At 40.1% G+C, this 24,714-nt stretch overlaps 1 protein-coding gene across 2 annotated transcripts in view; it reads left to right on the forward strand.

Annotated features, from left to right (window-relative positions):
- The window catches only part of NKD1 (NKD inhibitor of Wnt signaling pathway 1), a 112,508-nt gene that overhangs the window by 67,154 nt on the left and 20,640 nt on the right, over nucleotides 1-24,714 (forward strand). For both annotated transcript variants that reach the window (XM_075101581.1, XM_075101580.1), the window contains 3 exons: nucleotides 510-567; nucleotides 19,476-19,582; nucleotides 22,157-22,252. In XM_075101581.1, coding sequence (XP_074957682.1) covers nucleotides 510-567; nucleotides 19,476-19,582; nucleotides 22,157-22,252 — 261 coding nt within the window. The remainder of the gene's footprint in view (nucleotides 1-509; nucleotides 568-19,475; nucleotides 19,583-22,156; nucleotides 22,253-24,714) is intronic.

A 24,714-nucleotide genomic window follows, 5' to 3' on the forward strand; every position in this document is an offset into this window, starting at 1 on the left:
AATTTCATTAATTTTGGGACTGAAGGATCAGGCAGCTCCTCAGAGTCTAGTATCTGCTTTTCTTGGGTGACCTCTGGCATATGAAAGTTTTGTGTTTGTTGGTGGAACCAAGTGATAACATTCCTCTGGGTGTAGCGAAGGGCTTATTTTTCTTTTATCGTTCCCATTTGGAGTTTTCTGTATCTTGCTTGATTGACAGGATGTTGAAATGCTAAATATTAATCTGCTTTGTAAAAGGATTTGAATATGAACATTTTTTCTTTCCCCTGTACAATCTATTCGGCTCCATTAAATTTTTCTCCTGAAGTATGTCTAGAGCATTGTAAAATAGCACCAAACACATTGACTACCACTAATAAAGTGATTGACTTCTTTCCCGAAAAACAACTTCTGTGCTTTTGTTAGTGTTTTAAATTAATCCTGACGATAATAAATGCATATCCTTAACACCTCAACACTTTGCATATAGTATGTTTTTCATTGATTTTTATTTATTTTTTTTTAAACAGGATTTATCTGGGGAAGGCTACAGAGACACTATTGGCGATGAACACTTTCATCTAGAAGGTATTTAAAGAACAAAATTTCTTGGTTAATATTAAGGAATATTGGAGTAATTCAGTGAACAAGTCAGTGTGAGAATGCATATATGAGAGTGCAGTTCTTGGTATACTGATGTGTCATTTACCTGACAAAACTGTTAAGATGAGAATAGGGTGTTATTTCTGTATCTCTTACCACTGTCCTCCTAGTATCAAAAATAGTCACCCAGTAATATCATAGGGACCAAGTGTTTTAACTCAAGGTCTCACAGGTTTTATTTCCAGGTACTTCTCTTGGCACTGGTAGCAGTAGTGAATATCACCGTTGCCAGCAGAGGTGGTAAATGCGATCGCTGAAAGTGTTAGCACTGGGTTTTGCGATACGCTGCCCACCCTTCTGTGTTACACAGGACAGACTCAGAAACTCCTGCATTAATTTCTAATAAAGACCAGAGACTCTTACTCAATACATTTTTCTTGAATGTGAGTGAAATCATTATTGCCTCAAATAACTGCTTCGTTCCAAGGCTCATCCCATCTCTTCCTCTGTGATCAGGCCTTTCCTTGCAGTGGAGATGGAATCATTGTTGTGGTGGGAAGGGCCTTTGGGGACCTTGAGTATGAACAATGTATTCTGTGTGCAAGAGAACATGTCTGAGGTACCTTGAACTTCAGTTGGGCAAGTGGGGGTTGATGAATGGAAGTGATCAATTAGAGGATGTTGTTGCTCATTCTTTTTAAGAAAAGCAAGGAAATGAGACTTCAGAAACTCTCTGGGAAACTCTCTAGTATAACAAGTGGTTGCATGGGCTGTGCACTAAATTTATATTATAGGCTAGTGGAAACAATATGCCTAATGAACCATGTCAAGCTTAACTTGGAAATTTCTGTCCTTTTGTAATCCAGTCATTTTTTTCTGGTGGTAGAGACTTCTGTCTAAACAGAATTTGAAAGATTCTTTATGTTAAGAATGTCTGTTGTCCAGTTCCTTACCTGTGAAATATGTTAATATACTGTGTTTCTTGGTTCCCATGTTTGTATCATGCCTGTAGTTTACAAAGAATGTTCCCTTATATGTGCCTGTAACATAGGACCTTAATTTCAGCTGGTGCTTGTAGGCTACTGTTAAACACAAAAGCAAGATATACTTGCCATGATGGAGTCAGTGTTTGTTAAAAGTGTTTCAGTATTTAACTTCACCACAGTTTTCCTTTCTGCTCATAGTAGGACACAACTCTAATAAAGGTGTTTTTTCAATTTTCAGAATTATAGGAGAAGCTACTTAACACAGGATATTAAATGTCAGCAAGGTGAACAATTTCATTTTTCTGTGTCTCATTCTACCTTTCTTTGCCTCTAATTATTTCTTACTTTGTTGTGTAGAATTGTCTTGCATAGCAAGCATAACATCCAATATATAATATTTCCAAACAAGTCAGCAGCAGGATTTTTTTATTAGAGTGTAAAACCATCTAGGCTACTGTGATTGCAGTCTTTCGGCAGTTTTACATTATTAGTTCTGATGTGTCTCATTTCTTATGAAGTAGCTGAGTAGTGAAGACAAGATTTAGATACCAGCAGGTGGTCCTTCCTTTGTGTGCTGCCACTGGGGAAGAGCTGTTCTGTGGCGTCTTTCCAGCTGGGAGGCAGGTAACTGTTCCCACCCAGTGCTCAGGCAAACTTGCAGATTGCCAAGGGTTGGTCCTCACTCCTTCATCTCTCAGATCTTCAGGCTATGCTTTCCATGCTGGGAGACAGTGTTAGTCCCTTCCCTCTTGAATGGGATATTGAAAATCTTCTTATAATTAACAGATGATACTAGAAGCATTGTGTTAAAGCAGGATGCTTTCACCCTTTTTGTATAACTTTGTACTTTTTACTGGCATAATATTTTTGGATCATTGTGATAGTACTAGCATAAAATTGTGATATTAGCGTGAAGTTAAGCCAAAACATTATTTGAGACATTTGCTAGGGCATGGCTTGAATTCTGTGTGGCTTAGGTAAAAGATGACCACTGTTGTAGCTCTTTTCTGCATAGAAATGTTTTGGGTGAAAATGTAATTAATATTCTAGAAAGTATCTGTCAATCTAAAATAGTTGTCTGTCTTTATTTTGCTACCTCACAATTTTTATGTACTGCCGTAACACATATATGTTGCATGATTATACATTCATGTGTCATAAGATAACATCAACATAACTGATAACTAGTTTCAGAGACAGGGAGCTGTAACACACTGAAACCTGCTTGATTGGGCTAAGCTCACAGAGATTGTGAATGGCAAAACAAAGACTTGAACCCAGCTCTACAAAGTACCAGGCAAGTGTCAAATCAATGAACTATATCCTATCTTCATAAATACATGTTAGGGATGGGAAAAAAAAAGAAGAAACACTTCTCAGACTGGCAGAAAAGGTGCCACAGTTCTTCTGGGTTAGGGGAAGGCTATAGCCTTCCCAAGTGTGAACTTGGAGACTTTGTTGAATAAATCTGAGTTCTTTAGAAGACTTTCATTGAAATGACAAATGGGCAATAAGAGTTGCCACTTGGATTCCTTATTTTGTTTTACATAGCCAAGTTCGCTACCTTTTTTGTTTTTCCTTCCTCTAGTTTTTTTGCCCCCCTCTTAGCTGTCTGAGCAGTACAGATGAAAAGAACTCTCTTTGCTGGATTTAACTTCTGTATTGTTATGTAAAGCTTGATCAAATCCTTTCGTCTTAACAGACTTAACTGGCCAACAGCAAAAGGCTCGGGATTCTGGGATTAAGATTGTATTTGGTAAGAGGACTGGTGCATTAGTGCTTTCTTTTTAACTATAGAAAGAAAAAAGTAAACATCAAAAGCTTTAAGTCATGAGAGTGGATTGTTGACTCAATGTTGCTGCATGACAAGAGGTTAGAACTCAATAGTGGTGACTGTTTACTGAGCGCTGTGCAGAAAGAAACAGTTTGACCAGTATTGTCCATTATATCCAGCACCTGTCTTTGGTTTTGCTGCTAGGCAAGTAGCTAAATTGAAATTTTTGGATTTTCTCTTATGTGGTCAGTCATTTCCTTAGATAAGAGACACCAGTGGAAACTTCCATCTCTTATATTACTCTTACTCTGTTTCCCTCTTTACTCTTTCATTAATAACTCAACAATTGGGCATGCGATATAGGTTCTGTAGTGGATCCATTTGCAACTTTCATTCCAAGTTTAGCAGTGCTTTCCCACTGCATTTCAGCGACTTCCACTTGCCAAACTTAAGAGGACTTGTGCAATCTGCTGTGGCTATGTATGAACTTCTCATGCTTGAACTTTCTCATCCAGCTGTTTCTGCACAGGAAGCATGTGCTTTATCACTTTTCACGTCTAGGATAAAAGAGCTTGCATTTTCTCTTCCTCATCCCTAGATAGAATAGTAGGTCCCCAGAACTGAATAACTGGAGGTAGCTATTGAAGAAGTCACAAAAACTAGCACAGACATTGGGATGTATTTTTCATTTCATTTCAGTGGGGAAGCTAAAATGGCAGGCAGGAATTGAATGTAGCATCAAACAGCAAGTCACTCTTCCGTCGTGGAGACATGCAGGTGGCTCAGAAAGATACCTGCTATTAGTGTGTTCAATAATGACGTCCAAGTTCTCTCTACTCTTCAAGCCATAAGCAAGCTTTTTAATGTCTTGTTCAAGAGACTTGCTCTTGTTTTCCAGAACTTTTTTTACCTCCTTTCCCAGGACCATTTAAGAAATTTTCACAGCTGAAGCCTGTAGACCAGGAGAGCTTTCTTATCTTGAGCACTCCATGTCCTTATGAAGTGAACTGGTGTTCCTCCATCTTATCACTTGAATATTTACAAGCTTTTCAGAGCAGCCTGTTTTCTCCCTGCCTGTGTCATCTGGACCAGAAGCAGGAAAATATCCCTCTGACACAGACTGATTGTGGAAAAGAGGCAATTTCCTACTTGTCTCAATACAAGCTCTTTAGAGCCTAGTAGGATATAGTTATCAGTCTACTTCAGCTGCCTTTTGGAGTTCAAGGTAAAGTCCTTAAGCTCAGAAGACACCTAACCTATCACCCCAATTAGTTGTGTCATAATGTGATTTCTCATGTCAAAGTTCTCCTGAAAATATGACTTAAGTGTTTCTACTAACCAGAAACCTTGTATCTCTGAGATCAGTTTAGCCCTGTACCTGTCAGAGGAGCTGCCTCTTACACTGATAGCAATCTGTTCCTTGTTCCATTTGTCAGCTGAGGGTGATATCTTGGTTGTTATTCTCTCAACAGAAGACTGGAGAAGATCCAACCCTTCCTGGTGCCTTATCTGAACATGATATCCAGAGTCCTGCTGAAAGTAGTGACAGAGCTTTACCTAAGTCAACAAACCCATTTTTTGATGTTTCCCAAACCACATGTATTCAAATCCCTAGATGTAAGATGTCCCTTTATCTGGTACCAGAAAGGACAAAATTATTCACGCCATCTTCTTGCCCATAAATATTAGAGGGCCCTCCAGCAGAGTTCCAAGCACATGTTGTTGCTGAAAGAATAAAAAAATCTGTCATATCTGTAGAAGAGCTACTTGTACCACTTTTCACACATGTACAATACATTATGGAACTTCTAAACCTTCAAGTAAGGCATGCTGTATTCATCAAAGGAGAAAAATAATTCATTAGATTCTTAATATTATTATATGTTTTTCAAAATGTTACTAGTATGTCCAGTCAGTCTTTCATCTCTTCTTCCTTGATCCAGCATCCAGGGAATCTCTGGTCAAGTGGGAGCTGAGGCATCATTAACAGAGTTCCACCACGAAGAGCTGTGTTGTTATTTTTCGCTTTAATAAGAATTGATATGCAAACAAGGACCAATAGTAAAGAATGAACTAGTGGTTTAAGGCTGCTGATCATATGCCCAATGCTGCCAAACATCCGGGACGCCCACACAGATGCACATGCTTCCGCCCACCATATGCAACCCAGACACGAGAGAGCACATTGGCTTTCACCAAGTGGTGCCAAGGTGTCCGTGCTTCTCCCTTGCTAGGGCTGCACCTGCAGGGGAGGGCATAGGGTAGAGCGTGCCTCCCCCACAGCACCCTGCAACAAGGCTGCTGTCATGCACTGCAAGATAGTTCCTTCACCTCTGTGTCTCAGTTCAGGAAAAAATCAGTGACAACTTTAGTTCTAAAATTGGTAATTGGAAGGATTATCTGTTGAGTTGTCAACTCAGAGGAAGGGTGGCAAGGTATGGTGCATGGGCCCAAATTGTTTATAAACTTGTCAGCAAAGGAAAACTCGAACAAGCATTTTAAATACTTTTAGCTAACCTTCTATTTGCCTGTGAGACACTTTATCATACTTTGGTATCTCTTAGCTGCAATAAATTCATATATTGTGCTAGGCTAAGCTATGAATGGGTGATAAAAGGCAGTTATTTCAAACTGAATGCTCCCTTCTATTTAATGCCTTCAGTTATGGATATTTCATTTATTTTCTATAGCTTAAATAATTTTCTGTATATTATGTACATGAAATTCCAGTGTACTTATATAAAAGACATAGACTGTATATTGCACACAGGCAAAGTTTCTTTGTCTCAGCACCATTTTTTATTACCTACCTAGTACTATTGATGCAGGATTGGTGCTTTGCAGAAAATGAAGGTCCCTTCTCTCTCATGTTCTTCAACCAAATACCTATTCATCACTGACTGCAAACAGAATGCTAATAATTATACCTTAAAAGTGCTCTTGTGGTCAGCATTCTGGGACGGTATATGGGACCACTGTGTCTTAATGGCTTGTTGCTAATTGTACGCACTTACCATGGATGTGCTATGTATAAGTATATGCTATGTGATCACCTCAGACTGGTGATCACTTGCTCACTGGCTGTATTTTTTTCGGCAGTCAAGAGGTTTCTGCTGTACCCTTTCCTACTACTCAATATGACATGAAACAACTCTGAAAAATATCTTCAGCTTCAGGGTGACCCGCTGGCACCAGCCACCGTTATCTGACAAACAGCTAGTCCCTGCCTAGGCTGGAAGCTGATAAACTGGTTACTGTGAACTGAAAGGAGTACCAAAGAACATGGTAGGAGGGGAGGGGGGGCTGGGAAGGAGCAGTGGAGAGTTCCAAGAGAAAACTGCTTAGTTTGGCAGTTAGAATAAAAGTCACCAAAGAACATGAGACTGGTAGGATTAGCAGAAGTTTTCCTGTGGTCATGCACAGATCCAGGAAATTATAAGAAGCAGGTAGGCTGTTTGCCATGAGTGGGAGGAAAATCTTATGGCATAAGGCACTTTAAAAAAATTCTTTTAAGAAACACTTGTACAATTTTATATTTTTAACATTAGCTGTTCCAGTTGAAGGGGGTTGGTATTTGGATCACAAGCTTTTACTTCTAGAGCTGCTGTTTCAAGTGCAACCAGGTCAGTAGTGATGAAAGGCTGTTGCCATCCAATGGTTGTCCGTGGCCTGTGTGTAATGAGTTAGTGGTCTCCAGATGTTTCCAAATGGACCTTTAAAGTGTCTAACATCTCCCACCCATGTTGGCAAGCAGAGCACAGAAAGGCAGTGAAAAGTGGGCTGTTATGTCACCTTGGAGGGTGAGCTTTCCTCCTCATACTGAGCTGCTGCTGTGCGGAGGGTATGTGCTCTGCTGCCTGTGCTGTGCTTGTTCCGTGCATGTAGGGCTATCACTGTCATTAGCTGACAACCCACCAGCTCCTACCAATGCTGCCTAAGTTTTTGATAGATGATGTATTTTGTGTACCATTTGAGAGTTTTGTTCTGGGTTCCTCTGCAGTAGACCAAGAAGATGAGTAATAGAAGTAATAGTTTCACATTGATCTCTGTGTTCAGATCATTCTACTACACTGCTGGAAAGTTGTTATTCCTAAACACAAGCAAGTTGCATGTTTGGTTCAGGGACACAATAGCAAAGCTGAGAACAGAGCGTGAGATTTCCTGTATCCATGTCTGTCCCTTATAACATGACAGAGAGAGGGTTTCAAAGTATAGCACACTAGAAACCTTCCAAACTTACAGGTGTGTCTCTTCTTTATGGTGGCTGAAGAAAGTCAAATGTTAATTTAATTGTGTGTAATGTATAAAAAAATTTTCATTAGAAAACCAAGGTAATGAAAAAGGAAGTGAACAAGTGCCTCAAAGAGCAGAGTTGATCCTTATGAACACCTTAAACATTGAAAACTTTAATATTATATGCATGCTTGGTATTTATAACAATATTGGTTTTCCATACTCTTTCCTTCTACCTAAGACTGGCAACTTTTCCTTCTTTCACAGAGTAGTTAATGCTCTTTCTGAGTAGTCATTAAAAAAAAAATCAACAATAAGAATATTCATTTATTCTCAGCTCTGGGGTAGTTGTGAACTAGTTTGCTAGGAGGCAAGAAGTTATCTGTGGATATAGCTGTTGAAAACCTACATCTACAAATCTCTCAAGCTGCTTCTCTTGTAGCATGTAAGAGGCAGACAATCAGGGTGCATGTAGGAAGCAGGGCAATTAAAGGGGCAAAAGTATGTAGCTTAGGGAGATCTTATCAAAGGGAGGAGGGCGCTCTCATTTGCCTTCCACATCCTGAAGGTGAGTGAAGCATCACAGCAGCGCTTAGGCAGCAGGCTGTGGCACCCAACTAGTTGCTCACACCAGTGAGTGAAACCTAAGGGAAGCTATCGTATAGCAGGACTGACATAGGGGTGAGAAACGGGTGCCAGTGACATGAAGCTCATGCTCCGTGCATGAGGTTTGAAAGGGCTGGGCCTCAGTAATCAGGACTCACCAAATCAGTCTTGGCTGTTGGTGTTTTCCTTGGGCTGTCAACGTGATTCAGAGGAGGAAGGCACTGTAGCATGTGTAGGCATATCTGGGTGAGCTGTTCATCTGGCTTAGGCTGGGTGACAATCACACTGAGTGCACAGGAATGCAGGCTGGTGTATATCTCTGCAGTAGCTGCCCACTGCGTGGGTACACCTGTGAAACCCTTAACACCACCTAGGGATGGCTGGGTTACAGCTAGCCATGTCTGTCTGCGTGTCCTGCTCTTCTGCCTCTGCAGTGGTGACTGATTTGGGAGGCAGGATTTACCATCAATTATAGCCTGGCAAACGGATGGAGTCGGCATACCTGTGAGGGACAGCTGATCTAGTGTGTACGGTACAGAGATAAAGCTGCATTACTGTACATGTGCAGCAGTATAAAAATGTACTTAAACTTTGCCCCAGGACATCCACCACCAAGAACAAAGAATGAAATATGGGAACAAGTCAGGAGTTTGAAAACAATCTCTCTGGAAACATGATGAATAACAGTGGTTTCATGTATTCTACTTTAAGAACAAAGGTCCTTTTTCTACTTTTAATTTCCCAGCAATGATTATTACCAGTTATTTTTCTTGTAGCTTTGACCACAGTTCGTGGAGGTTTTATTAAACAAGTTTTTGAAAAGTGAGTCAAAATGCCATTCTTCTCTGACTCTCTTGTGACTCCCTCTCTTTTTTTTTTTTTTCTTTTTTACCCATGTGAAACTAGAGCATATTTCCAGGCAAAGATTTGGAGCCAGATAATATTCTCATGCTGGTGTTCATGGAATTATTCCAGTTATGTGCTCTTGTAATTGAAAGAAGTTTTGGCCCTTGCTAGTTCAGAAGACAATATATTTGTTTCAAATCCTTTCCCTTTATATGAAACATTACGTTCATTTTTAGAAACCTTGAATACTGCATCTAATAGGCAATAAGTCCTGCTGCAACTCCTGAATATTCCTAAAGTTGCCAGTTCTCTTACATTTTACTTGACCTTGACTAGGCAACCAAGTTTCAAAGTGTTCCTTTCGCTGGGTTTTTGGTAGCTTTCTGTGACAGGCTTTTGTTTAGATCCCATGTGCACACTCCTGTAAGCCCTCCCCTCCTGCCCATAGGGTTTTCATATCCCAGAGTCTCTCATGTAAAGATACAGTTTGTGACAGGGTTAAATAGTTCTTGCATTTCTGGGACTGAATTTAGGAACTATCTTGTTATAGAGATGGCTAGATAGATGTAAAGTTAGATAGATGCTTGAACCTTCAGGCTGGAGAGTTTAGACGCAACAACCTGTCATCCTGCTGAACCTTACAAATACACAAGCGTGTGCATGCAGATTTACAGAGGCAATTTCTGTGAAAAGCATATCGCTTTTGCCAGTTGCTGTTCCAAATTCAAAGTGTGTATCAGTCAGGGTGCTTTTGTGTGCTTCAACTCCACTTCTGCTGCAGGAGCTACAGAAACCCAAAGTTTTACCTCACCAGGCAGAACAAGTGCCCTTTGTTACCTAGATAGATTACAGCTTTTTCTAAAGTCTGCTCTTCATAAAAGCTCAGCTTGAACAGTGGAAATTCTGACTTGCCTCAGATACTGAGGAGACTTTTATAGTTTCAAGTAGCTCCAGGGTTATATTTTAAAAGTTTAATTTCGTCACATGTTTCAAGTTTGAGGGGGAAAAAAAAAAAAGGCATGATATTTTTAGCAGAAAAAGGTCTGTGTCCCTCCCCCCCCCTTTTTTTCTTAACACATATTTCATCTCAATCATATTCAAACCTCAAAGCACAAGTAGCAGTCAACCTTATTCTCCTGTGGAGAAAAAGATAAAGTGTCATTTGTTTTGAAGAGGGTTGTGGGTTTTTTCTAACCCCAACTAGTTTGTGAGTAAAAGCAAATAATAAATGCAGCACTATGGAGTTGTAGAAGTGAACCTGAAGCAATATTTCTGCTTTTGAAAGAATGCGGAGTCCAGCTGCTCTTGTTAGATGGAAAGTCCCAACCCCCGGCCTACCAAAAAATTAAAATACCAGTAACCAGGTTTTTCTTCTTGCTTTATAAATCTGATCCAGTAATCCAGGTCCTTTCACCAGTAAAGTATGTCATATGAAGTGCCCAACTTTGTACCAAAAAGGATTTAAAACTGTGAAGGTAACAGAAAGAGAGGAAAGGAATAGCAGTTGTGGGAAAAAAAAAAAAAAAAGAAAAAAAAAATAATCCAGAAGTATAAGAGCTGCTACCCGAGGAATTTTCACAGGGCTCTGGAGAAGCAGAGAGCTTCGCTGTGTGTGCCTTGCAGCTGGGGCTGCGTGCAGGGCTCAGCAAAGGCAGGGGAGTGGCAAGGGGAGCCAAGGCAGCCCCGAACTCTGTGCGCAAAAGATTTATGTAGGAGGGAGTTACAGTCCCTTGTAAGGATTTGGAGGCACGAAGCTTAAGTGTGGTGCTGCAGACATTTTTGTTTTGTTTTGTTATTTTAATGAGCCTTTACAGAGAGTGGAGCCATCCAGGTATGGAATGATATTCTTGGCAAATTGGTGAAGACTGCTGTCTGTGTCTGCTGCAGGACTATGGGAGCTGCACTGAGCACCCACCTGCCCTGTCCCAGGCCGCCTGTGACCCTGCAGGGGTGGCTGCCCAAGCCCCACTAACAAGTAGTGATCGCTACCCAGATTTCAAGATGCTACGTTTGAATGAAAATTCTGAATTACACTGTCTAGGAGGATATTGCAGGGTTTTCCACCAAAAGGGTGGCTCCAAGTGGGAAGGTGACTCTTGAGTTGTGAAAGACATGGGCTGTCTAGCGCAATAGGAAGGCCTGGCTCCTCCCTTAAGCCTGCTCCAAACTGGCTCGTCTCCTGCATTTTGGGCGGTACATAGCACAGTGGGCTTCCATCTCTGATTGTGATCTTTAGGCTGTACTATAATTATTAATAATTGTGAGTAGGTACCTGTGTTTGCTCCATGGGAGTAATTTCTTGTGATGAGAGCCTGTGTGCTCTCTAGACTTTAAATAAGGTGGTGGGTTCAGGTATTCATGAATTTTATTTCTCTGCATGTTTTGTAGTATGTGATGTATAACCTTAGTACCTATTCTTCACCCATGTATTAATATGAAAAGGGAAGGACATGCATCCTTGTGCACACACACATATATGCTGGACTATTAGTCACTATATTACTTTTCAGTTGTGTTGTGCATCAATTTCCATTCTCCCCTGCCTCTCAGAGTAAGATGTAGGGCTCTGTGGATGGGAACACCGAACCTGCCACTGTGTATTAGCTATGAGAGAGTTGTCAGATATGCAACTGATTCATCACAGCCAAAATAACGTTACAGTACAGGTTCACAACATTGCTCTCTGTAAAAATCTAGCTTTGTGAGGGTCAGAGCAACATTCTTCCTCATGGGAAGCAATTCTGATTAAATGAATCTCACAGTTCAGATACCTTTCGATGCCCCGTTATCACAGCAAAGGTAGCAGAAACACAATTTTCCCACTGAATGTCTAAGATGGGAGCGCATTGATATCAAAGCCTACATTATTAATAACATTACCTACACACCCTTCATTTGAATAAAGGGTTATGTAGTGGCTGAGGTTTTTTCTTCTTTTTCTTCCCTTAAGAATCTCAGGGGAAAATAATCCGAAGAGACAAGGAAAATTTAAGACAGAAAATCCTGTGTGAACATGCATATCTACAACTTGGACTGAGAAGGGATTTTTTTAAAAGCAAAATTGTTACCAGTTACCACCCAAAACAGTGTATGGCCGTCTTTAAAGAAAAGGTGTCTGTCTTCTTTTGCTCGAAGTTACAAATGATCAGTCGGTGTCTGCATCTGTCACTGTTCAGCAATAGAATTCAACACTTTGCAGGCCCATTCAGAGCTCTAGGGACACATAATGCTGTTAGAAAGTGGTAAGTGGTTCATGTGACAGTGGCAGTTTTCACTTAAGAAGTACTTAGTCATGTTAAATGGTACAGATAGTTATAGCAGATCGCATTCTGTTAATGTGGCTTTTGATATGCCCACTGATCAAACACAAACCTTGCTGCTTCAGGTAACATCCTGAAGTATTCTGACCAAAGTTTATTAAGATTCTCTCCCCCATGTCCCCTTAGCCCCCCCTTTTTTTTTTAAGATAGGGGAGGGAGAAATTATCTTCTTTGATCTCCAATGAGGAAGGGGAAAAAAAGACTGTTCTGCTCAGGCTTTTGGCTAACACAACAAGCAGTGTTTAAAATTTAACTTTGCTTAATTAATTAGTAATTCTGTTTAGTGCTGTCTGATCTTCATCCAAAAGGTATTTTGAAGCTTGAGAACTGAACATCAAAGTGTATTGGGTGAAGATGGTCAAGTAAGGCGTTTAATCTGGAAGTTGCTGTTGATGAAATACAGCCAGTTGAGGAACTAATTGGAAAAGGGAATCATAATCTGGCAAAATTCAGCAGACTCCCTCCCTTCAGCAAACTCACTCCAGATAGGGAAATCTGGGTTTAGTGTTTAAGCATGTATGCATTACACCCTAGCTAGCAGAGGGAGACCGTATTATCCTTTGTATCTGCATTTTTAGTACAAATCTTTTTTTTTTGGTAAGCAGATAGTAAAAACTTTTTCTCCCCAACAGCCAAAAAAAAAGAAGATGTCAGTCCTAGACAGAAACCTGTGATTCTATATCAAAGCTTGGAAATACTTCTACTTATATGTGTCAAATTATTGGTGTTAGCAAAAGGAATTGAGGCTTTAAGGGAGATGGTGTTGCACAGACCTGTGAGTTTTTCTTTTTATTCAGGAGAGAAAATGTTGCCTGAACATTTGAGTGAATTTTAGTTTAGCAATTCCCAAATGTCCTAGTGGTGACTTGTCAGTTAGAATCATTATCTGATGTCTGAATGTTTAAAACATATTTTGGTTGTCTATTTTTCTTGGGGGCTTTCTGCAAGCCATCACTCAGTCTGAGTCACTACCCCTCTGTCCTGTGCCTAACTGTCTCCCCCTGGTTGGGTGCTGACAGTAGGTCTTGTTATATCTTGAATTTTCTTTTTTTTTTTTTTTTTTTTTAACACTCCTTGCTGTGCAGTTGAACCTTTAATTTGTGTTGTGGCCATCAACAGGAAACAGTGAAATAGAGGAAAATTAGTCCTCTCCATATTTTCAGGTTGAAATACCCATCCCAGACTAGTACAAAGTACTACTAGTATAGCTCTTGCTAAATTGGTTTTGACTTGTCCCACTGGACTTAAAATGCACGATTAATTTCCCTGCAGTAAGCTTCAGAGAAGGCAGCTTGATCTTTGTTGTTTTGAAGGGTGTGTCTAATTCATCAGCTTCAGCTTTCAGCCAGAGAAAGTTGAATACATGCCAAAAGCTGACCCAGGACGAGCCTGTTTTTCTATGCGCTTATTCTGGTGGCTGTGGAACAGGGATGTTACTGCCTTCCTGGTCCTATTCTGCCTACATTCATTTGCCACTGGAGAAGACGACCTTTGCTCAAGCAAAGTTATCTCTGTCAGGGATAAACTCTGTGGAATAAACTCTGTGGAATAAAACCAAAATGTGTGCTTAGTGGGGGTGATATTTCTTAATCCATGGCCTCCAGGAGAACTTAAAAGTGAAATCTCAATGTGAATGTAATTGTTAATTAAAGGACTTCTGCTTAATTTGGACTTTCAAACATAGTTATTACTGCTCTGGTTGTTGTCATGCAGTCAGCGAAGGATGTCAGTTATGTTTGTCAAACCTGATTTGCTATGAAAAAAATGTTGACAGAACCAGATAACTTAGACATCAGAGACATCAGGAAAAACAACACAATTCATTCTTTTTCTATCCCTTTGGTCCTCATAGTTTCTGACTTTAAGTTCTGCTGCATCTGATAGATCTGTAAATGGAAAGTGAAACCCTTGCCCTATTGACGTCAATAGGAATTTCACTACTGAGCTTGGTTGGACCAGCTCTTTGATGCTCAATTCCACTAGTAAAATATTGCTACTAAAGTTCACTTTGAGCTGTTACAGAAGTGCTTATGACTTCATCTCCTTGTCTTGATATGTCTATGCATTTTTAAATTTTCCTTTTATCCTACTCCCCCACAAGTCTCAGTTTGTAGTGTGTGGCTTGTTGTTTTTCCCCAGGTACAGATAATTCTCTGCCTTTTTTCTGGTAGTAGTTTTAAAGAATCCAGTCTATCCAACTTGAGGGAAAGGCTAATAATATTTCACTTAAAAGGGTTTGGTTCCATGTATGCCAGATGCTGACTTTCATAGGTGGCATTTTTGTCGGTTCTCCAATTTTACCTTTACTCTGATTTCCCTCAAAAATTACACAGTAATGACCCTGACATTAAGATAATAGTCACTAGTAATGTCCAGTCATAATTTATTACTGTGGAATTGCATAGCTTCTCCCATAGTTCTGCTTTCTGAGTTAAGGCCCTGCGATGCATCACATACATTTTGGAATGGCTGTCATCAAAAAGGGGCTCTGAAGTAGTTCATTTTTAGCCTGAGTTCTCCTAGCTGCTGTGCAAATTTGGGCTTGGTAGCTGTAACTTAGACCTGAACATTCTTTAGGACTTGCATACTTTTGTTTGTGGCCACAAGATCCTCTTAATCCATCTGATTCAAATGCTCAGTACTGTTGAAAAGCAGAGTGAACTGTCCTTACTTTGAGAAGGGAGATAATTTGTTAAAGATCATGGTGCCTTGCTTGAATGAGGCTTTGAGACCTCTGAAATTATAAGCCACCTGAGTGAGGGTGAAAGTTTAAACAGTCACTTTTCGGCCTGACTACAGCTGTATTTTGGCTTTCTGTTTTCCCCCCGCAGGGTGGAGGTGAGTGAAGAATGGTTTGGCTGGCTGAAACTTAGTATTCTATGCTCATTCAATGCATGCAGAACAGCAATCAGTTTTACCTCATTTCTGGGATTTTTTTGGTGATTCCTAAGGAGCAGTTGTAATTATTACCCCCTTCTTTTCTTAGGAATGAATAAACCCCTGAAAAAAAGACTTAATTCTTCAGGGAAGAGTCTTAATACCTTTCAACTGGTGTTCATTCTCTCCATCTCTTCCTCCCCCACCTCAATTACAAGCAATTGGGTGGTAGTAATTAACAATCTTGGAGAGAAACATCTGCTAGTACACTTAAGCCAGTCAGTTTGTTTTTCATGAAAGAATGGTATTTCACAATATTTCCAAGTTAATATTTTTCCTTTATTGTCTTTCCAGTTTCAAATATTGTCCAGACGCATTTTTATAGTGTCTTAAGGTTACAGAAGTGAATACAAGACCATTAATAATGAACAAGAAAAGAGAACATCATAAAGAAAACATATGCAGTATTTCAATTCATGAAACATTGCTAGGGAACATTGGTTTTGAGAGCATATGGTTATTCCCATGAGAAGCAATAAATATTTTTTTTTCTCCGGTTGTGGATTCCCACAAGGAGGGTAGGTTTGTCTGTATATTCATCTATATAGAGCGTTCTCTTTGTCAGGACTTGTTATCTGAGTGGGGAGGTAAGTATTTTTGCACAGATGATATATTGTACGTGGACCTATTTCTGATGACCTAGACTTTGGAAACACAAGTCTATTAATTCTCCACATTCTGAGATAGCAATCTTGTCTGGTCTAGTTTAATATCATTGGCAAAGCTGAAAGGAAGTTCACGTTGTGAATATATCTGAACCTTGGCATGCAGTTCACTGGTGGATCTCTGTTTACAGGCTGCCAGTTTTAACTGTCCCAAGCAGACATTCTCATTTTATTTATAAGTAGGTTCAGCATGTGTTTGTATCCTTCATGAAATTGAGCGCATGTCAATAGTCAAATCTAAGTATAGAAACAAGATACCAGACACTTATCCTTCTCTTTTCAGGCAAAATAGGCATACTCCAGTATGTATTTTCAAATGTTCATTGGGCTTGGTTAAGGCACATGAGGATATGTGCACAGACACAGTATTTGATCATTCATAAATATTATTTTAATACTTCCATATTTGCCTTTAAAGTTTCCTCATTTAGATTTCATTTTTCTTTGCTGAATGAAACTTGACATCAGGATGAGATCACCAGATTTCCCCATTTCATCTGAGCTCCAAAATGAGTAACTGATTTCAAAGGATAATTCCCTGGAGCAGCAAGGCCAATGAGTTCTTCAGATCAAAGGTCAGCAAAGCTCAAAGAGGATAATTTCTGGCATACAGTATTTAAACTCTCTCAAGGAGTGTACTGCAAGTGTATCCCCTCCTTCCCTAATAGTTGAAATCTTGTTTTTTGAGAATACTAATTTGTCAGAGCATATTTTTTCCTCTGTTAGATAAATGATACGTTAAAGTGAAAGCTTCTATCTGGACACACAAACTGTACATCCAGAAAGGTTATTAAACGTGCCAGTGGAAGAACTATTCCTGAAACCAGAAGGTAACTCTGTGCCATTCCTCTCTGAAGCACTCTGTGGACTGGAGAAGTTTGGTGCTCTTTGCACATGCCAACAGTTTTCAGCTCAGTGCAAGAGCGTGGTGGTAGAAGAGATAGAACGTTCTGTAAGACCCTTTGTTTCGACAAAAAAACCCAGCAAAGAGCATTGGGGCAGGGAATAGTCACTGTGTGCAGGATCTGCTCCTCAGTGCTCTCAGCCTTATGTTTGCCATGCCAATGTCATTTGGGATGCTGTCCCTCAACAGATAAGAGACCACTGTAGAAGTCTTTTGGGCATTATGTACCTTTATACATTTAAAAGTATGTGTGATAACAGGTAGATTTTTTTTCATTTGGCTGCCCACTGTTCCAACAAAGCTAGGGATCATACCAGCCCAGCTTTCATTTATTTCACATTCCCTAAAGTGCGGTTGTGAGGGATTCCAAAAGCCCCTCGTAAAAATGTTTCTATCAGCTTAGTTAGGACTGTTCTCGCAAGAAACTGATCACTGGTACACATGAGCCACTGAAAATGTAGGGGCATATTTAATAGTTAGGAAGAAGTATGTCTATATAACTGCCCTTGTTATGAAGGCCCATGCTACCTTTTCATTTCTTGTTGATTTTAGAAGGAAACAACAAGGCTGGACTAAGGTAGACAACCAAATGTTGTATTTTTGTTTTATGGTGGTCTTTTTGTGGCCTTAGTTTTGAACTTCCAGGAATATGGAGTTGTATTTATGGACAAAGTGAGTACAAAGCAAATGACCCATCTTCAGATATACTTCAAATTCTGTACTGTAAGTAATATTTATCTTAATATGTGCCTTCATTATGATAAATACTATACAAAAACCTCCTAAGAAACAGTCCCTGTTCATCTGGTAATGCCAGGTTAAAAGGACAAGGTAGGAAACTGCTGTGAAGGGAAGAGCTTTCTCTTCCTTTGTTTGACCTTCCTGCTTAGCTTATGTTTGGTGTAGGGAATCCTAACATGGCTTGAAGTAGAAATCAAAGTGTATCAATGTGTGAGTATGTGTATAATAAACTCCATGTCTACTTGCTTTTGTACAATGCAAATTACGTGTGCGTGTTGGGAAGCTGATGTTAGTATAATGTCAAAACTGCAAATAAATATCAAAGTCAGAAGATTCCAAAGGTTTGGGTTTCTGCCTCATTCCTCCTTTCTTTACTGCACATCCAGAATCTTTCATAGTATACCACAGTTTTGAAAACCAAAAAAACCCTCATGCGAAAGTGTTAAATTTAAACAAATAAGACTAGAAAACGTTATATATATGGCAGTACAGCAATGTGAATATTGTGGCAGAAATCTTAGCTTTTGGAATTTCTGAAAGTATAAATCTATGGTAAGGGTAGTTTGGGGTTTTTTAAAGCTAATTGTTCTATTTTAAATGTGAAAGAAAATGCTGAAAAATGGCTAATATAATACCTTCATTTCTAGCATGTTAATGACTTACTTTCCAGGGAGAATGCTTGGGAGACACCTCAGTAATGCCAAAAACCAGGAGAAACAGAGAGTAAACTCAATTTGAAATGGGTCATCTTGAACTGGCAGGGATCATGTCTCCTTTTCTGCAAGGAATCTGACTTTACTGAACTGGCACTTATATGAGACCTTACCTACAAATGCTTCCCCAAGAAATGCTTCCTACATAGGATTAGGATGAAGGCTTTGGGTAAACGGAAATGCTGCAGTGCAAGAGAAAAAACACTGACTTTAAGACCCACATTCTCACGGTGTCTTCTGGTTTTTGGGGAGTAGGCAGGATTACCGCTATGCCTAATGACATATATGCAGAACATTGTTGGCAAAGGTATGAGGATATATAAAAAATAATATCTAAAAAGCTTGAGGGTAGGGTTAAAAAAAACGTGTGTATGTTTTCATGAAGCTGATGAATGTAGAATTAATTCTCTTCAGATATAGGGTTTCATCGTGTGCAAGGCTGAGTGCCTCTGTAGGAACCCAAGGCACAGCTATTATGTTCCTGGGCATTTGTCTTTCAATTCACAGGAGAATTGTGTGTATATATCTCTCTCTCTCATATATTTTATATATCTCATGTTATGATACGTGTGATACATGTCTGATAGATGTTAATATTGATGCTCTTTGAGTGCTATTGAATTATGCAAGTGCATTACGTTTTAAACTGAAACTTAGGTGAAAGATTCTGTGTCATACATACTTGAAAAAATGCAGCTTAACCTTTTTGGCAGGTAGTGTTACCCTTTTGGAAGGTAGTAAGCTTTGTGTGCATTTGAAGAGGGAAATCAGAACAGAATGAGGACTTCATTTCAGCTTCATTACTTCATTCACTGATGGCGAATGCAGTGTGTTTTTGCAATATGTTGCAAACTTCCAATATTTTGCAAATTATTCAGCTTATTTACAGTAACATTTCTGCTGATTTATAGTCTCATAATACTGTGTTTGAACTTCCTGTGATTCTAGTGATTTTTATTGGAGAGGCTGTGTACCAAAAGCTGTTGGTAGATTGTCTGCTGAAATTATCCTAGGTGTGTAGTGAACACAAAAGCAAATCAAGTATAATGATCCTCTCATACGATTTTGCTGAAATCAATTTCACCCTAAATATAAAGACATATTTGCAAATATAAGACTGCTTTAACATTTCCTCATAAACGTTTTTTCTTAAATATATTTTTCGCAGTGGCTTTGCCTCCGGAGAAGACAGATGGAGTTTGCAGTGGAGATGAAAAGAAAGCAGAAAAAGAAAGTGACATACGCACAGGTTCCAAGAAGCAACTGAAATTTGAAGTAAGTCCCCTCTAATTTAAAATTTCACTGTACTGACATAATTATGGTAGAAAAATAACCTGTGGACCAAATAGTGTCCTCTAATGCATGTATACAGCTCCCAACTATTGTGATGGGTACAGGAGGAAGCAAAATTGGCACATGTCAGTGTCTTATTATTGGTGCTCCTTATGAGATGATTAGTGAGATTTATTTCTGGGTTTGGAGAGGATCAAAGGAGCCCTTGTAGGATCTCAAATGTATAGTAAGAAGAGGCATTGGGTTTAACCCTTTATCTATGATCCTTGTGTTAGCTATTTATTATGCCAGCTACCATGTTATCAAATCTTTAGATTGACTTTCATGGACACTTGATTAAATCGGCCTAGTGTAAAAGATGTTTGTGAAAGCTTCCTTAACCATTGGTCTTCTGTGCCTGGGCCTCTGAAGTGAAATAACATGGGAAATCCACTTCATTGCATGGCAGGAGGAAGAAAAGCCTAGAGGGCAATGAGTCTGATGGTCTATTTCCTTGTAGACTTACAAACATCATAAAACTGCCAGACATTGTGTGTAGTTGGCAGGTTTTGTTTATACAGAGAGTGATTTAATAAATATGAGTATTGAAACATGCTGTCATCCAGCTAGAGGGTTGTCTGTCTTGGTGGAGGCAGATACTCTGGTACCAGTAAGAAACAGCATGAATTTTCGTCTCTCCACACTCCAGCAGATGTGGCAAACTTCGACCTTTCAGTGCTGTCAGCCTGTCACAGTAATGAGCTTTCTGTTCCTCAACTGTTATTTAAAAGACCATGTAGCTACCTTGCAGCATGGCTCGAATGTTTGTTTCCTTCTCTAGAGGAGATTTAGTAGTCTGGTACAATTTATTTTTCACTGTTTTGAGGCTGATTAAAAGGAGGTATCTTTCCCATAGGCAGCTCAGGTGTGCTAGGTCCTTTTGTGCCTTCTGAGGGGATGAGACTTTTCCTGCTTCTCCCCCCCCAGCAATAACTCTCTTTCTGGGCACATTTTACATTCTACCTTGAGTAGCAGACATTTGCAGACAGGAAAGGCATGATAAATTGCAATTAGCAGTGCCTTGATATTTGAACGTTGGAGGACACCTGTCAACATGGTTTGTGCTAGAGCAGCTGGAACTCCACTGTACTGGCAAAGTCTGTGTTTGTTCCCAAGTAGTTCTTGGCATGCCATAAAGGTTAGCACTTGGTACTAGGCACCATGACTAATGCAGGGAAGGTTGCCATGGCTCTTAACTACGCAGAGCACATCCTTGCATGAAGATGATATGTTAGGCAATGTGGGACAGGGAAATATTAATATGTGGCAAGAAACCAAGTATTGATATTTTTTCCCTTGTTCTACAAATGAAAGTTTTCCACCTATGTGTGCTAGGAGCTAACAGACTGGTAAACATTTCAAAGGCATAAAAGAATCAGAAATGCAAGTGTTGAGGCAAGAGGTCTAAATCTGAAGTGGATGTGATTTGGCTTTTAAAGGTGCTGGGAATGTTTATGTAATATGAAACTGTGTTTCCACAATAGAGTGCAGGGCACTTGGCAGCTTTCAGCCGGGCTTGTTACAACTGAGACAAGACTGACTTTGAACTCAGCAGGGGACAGGGGGTACTGGTAACTGCTGTAGAGAATTGGTTTCAAGTCAGAAGATCAACTAGGTATTTTGAGCTCTATCATGTTGAAGCTATTTGGAGCTGTTTACTTTACTTGCATACAGTGGCTTTCATTTTAATTGCACTGTAACTTTTCTGTTTTGCCTTGTTGTGGCTCTGGATAATTCTGATTGCATAGGTCTTGAGAGAAAGCAAACAATTTGTACCCAGGTGACTGGAGTCAGTCAAAGTGCATCCTTTGTTCTTGACTGAAGTCTTGGTTTTGGTTTGGGGATTTTTTTTCTCTTTAAGAAATTGATTCTTTCAGGCTTTCCACAGATCACACTCTCACTAACAGAAGCACAGTTAAAATAAGGACCAGGCACTACTCCCACATCATTCTTACCTGCCAGTTCCTAGGTGGGCTCCATTTCAAGAGCTTCAGTGGCATGATGCTGTACTGCACTAACTCTGACAACCTTTAGGTATCAAATATCTGTGTCAAGGACAGGTCTCACTGGTGGGAATTTGTGCCATATATCCACTTTGCATTAATGACTGCTCCTGGCAATATAGTGTACCACCTCATTCTGTGAGTCTATTCCTGTAATCTTTCTCCTCCTGAGTTAAGCAGAGTTTTCCTTCTCACTTTTTGGTGGGAAATCTTACTGTATTTCAAGAGCTTCAGGGAGTAGCTTTCTTGCACCTTTTTGTGTTTTCTGCAATGGAGTAGAAAGCATCTTGCAAATTCCGCAAAGTCCAGCACAAGGGAGTTAGGATTATCATGTGACTGTGATGAGACTCCTTCGTTGTGGTGGACAGAGGCCTCCCTGGCACATATTCTCAAAGCTTCTCTCCTGTAAGGGAGAGAGGAAGGAAGAAAGCAAGCAGCCACCTTCTATGGACAGCCTCCTCTGCAAACGGGCCTTTTTCTTTAGGTAATCAGCTGCTCTTTGCATGTTTCTTAGGAATTGCAATGTGATGTGTCAGTAGAGGAAGATAACAGGCAAGAATGGACCTTCACACTGTATGACTTTGATAACAACGGAAGAGTCACACGCGAGGTAAGCAAAGTACAGCTACCCCTTTGTGTGCAGTGTTTGCTAACAAGAGAAGTGTTTTATAACAGGAACATTCTTTTCTTCTAAGAAATAGAGGTGTCCTGCCAATTTAAACAGCAGTTTCCATGGACCCTTCCCTCCTAGAAACAATCCCACCAGTAGTTTACTGTTTTCAGATGTACTGCACCACTTTTTAAGCTGGTTGTTGTTTAATATCTGGGATTAGCCTTTAAAAAAATAGTACTGGCATTTGAGGCAGAAAAATATCTGAAACAAATGAACAACTAAACACATTGTCAAAATAAACCCCTGCAAATGTATATTGTTCTGGCTTCTATCCTGCATTTCAGAGTTAAGCTAACCAAATAGCAAGGTTGCTTTCTGACATTCTTTCCAGTAGGTCTAACTATACTTTCTGTTGTTTTCATGAATATTAAGCTGATCTCTGCCTTCTCCCTCCAAGTAGAAATAACGTTGATGATACTTGCTGGAGGACCATAGTGAATAGCTGTCAAAGCATACCCGTCTCTATTTTTTATTATCAGGATGTCTTCAAGTTGTATTTCCTGTGCAAATAAGAAGCCAAATAAGAGGATGTATAGATTACAGTACAGTCCTTTTTCAGAACTATTTCTATCCAAATTGAATTATGCTTCTTCTAGAAGAATGCCTTTTACTGAGATTTACTGCAATGTGCTGACATTGATTTTTTTGTGAGGTGTGTTTACTGGCTCCCACACCTTCAGATAATCAGCTGAAAATTGACAGGTTTTGTCTCTCTTGCCTCTTGTGCTTGTGTCTGTGAAAATTACTAAGAACAGATTGAAATGAATAGGGTAAATACTGAAAGTGTAGTGGCCTTAGACATCAAATGAGGGCAGAAATTTTTCCTAGAAGACTGAAGCAAATATCTTTTGACATTTATGAACAAGTTGCCACATGTGGTCATTGTTCAGGGTTTTTGACATGTACGTGAACATCATTACTAGGCTTTTTTAATTGTCTCTACTCTGATAGTGTTTGGAATAGTCAGATGATATCTGTGCACCTCATGTAAGAGAATAAGCAGATGAAACATTACAGGCCAAGTCCAGAGTTTCAAATGGGAAGACATATGGCAGCTCACATGTCATCCACGAAGTTCCTGGAATGTATAGAGGACTGTTTCCTCATACAAATGTTAGGTGTGCCAACCAGGAATGAGGCACTGCTGGACTTGGTATTCACGCACCAAGAAAACCTGCTTTGTAATATCTCGGTTACTGATAGCCTTGGCTGCAGTGACCACAATTTTGTGGAGTTCGGGATCCTGCTGAGTGTGCTGAAGGTCAGCTCTAAGACAAGGGTTCTGGATTTTTAGAAGAGCAAACTTCAGTGCACTCAGGGCTCAACTGGGAGGGATTCGATGGGAATCCTCCGTGGAAGACAAAGGAGCTAGTGAGTGCTGGGAGTCCTTCAAGAACTCTCTATTGGAAGCACAATGCCAATTTATCCCCTACAAAGGAAAGGGAAGTAAGCGGAGCAAGACGACCCCATGGCTCAACCATGACCTCCTGGGTCTACTCAAATCCAAAAGAGAAGCACACCAGAAATGGAGAAGTGGAGGATTATCTGTCGAGAGCTACAAGGGCATTGCCAGAGCGTGCAGAGATGCAATTAGAAAAGCAAAAGCCCAATTTGAATTGAAACTGGCTGTAGACATAAAAAATAACAAGAAAGGGTTCTTCAGACATGTCAACCATAAGGAGAAAAAGAAGGAAAACGTAGGCCCACTGTTAAACAGAAAAGGAGAATCAATCACCAACGACACAGAAAAGGCAGAGGTCCTCAACACCTTCTTCACCTCGGTCTTTACCAACACTGTTGGGTCCCAGGCTTTGGGAACAAAATTGCCTATTGATCCAAACACTGACCCACCATTGGTGAAGGAAGAGTTAGTATATGAATTACTACAGGAGCTTGACCCGTACAAATCAATGGGCCCTGATGCCATCCACCCAAGGGTGTTGAGAGAGCTGGCTGACATCGCAAGGCCACTCTCCATAATCTTTGAGAAGTCATGGAGACTGGGGGATATCCCAGAGGACTGGAGGAAGGCAAATGTTACCCCTATCTACAAGAAGGGCTCGAGGGAGGATCCGGGTAACTATAGGCCCATCAGCCTTACTTCAGTCCCTGGGAAAGTTATGGAACGAATCCTCCTGGGGGCCATCACAAGTCAAATGAAGCACGCAATTGGGAAAAGCCAACACGGCTTCACTAAAGGCAGATCGTGCTTGACAAACCTGGTGGCCTTCTATGACAAAGTGACTGGCCTGGTTGACATGGGGCGGGCAGTGGACATTGTCTACCTGGACTTCTCCAAGGCCTTTGATACGGTCCCCCACAGTCTCCTCCTGGAGAAATTAATGCATTATGGCCTAGACAAGTGGTTTCTGCAGTGGGTGGGGAACTGGCTGACAGGC

This window comes from Phalacrocorax aristotelis, chromosome 8 (assembly GCF_949628215.1).
Source record: "Phalacrocorax aristotelis chromosome 8, bGulAri2.1, whole genome shotgun sequence".
NCBI classification, from domain to species: Eukaryota; Metazoa; Chordata; class Aves; order Suliformes; family Phalacrocoracidae; genus Phalacrocorax; species Phalacrocorax aristotelis.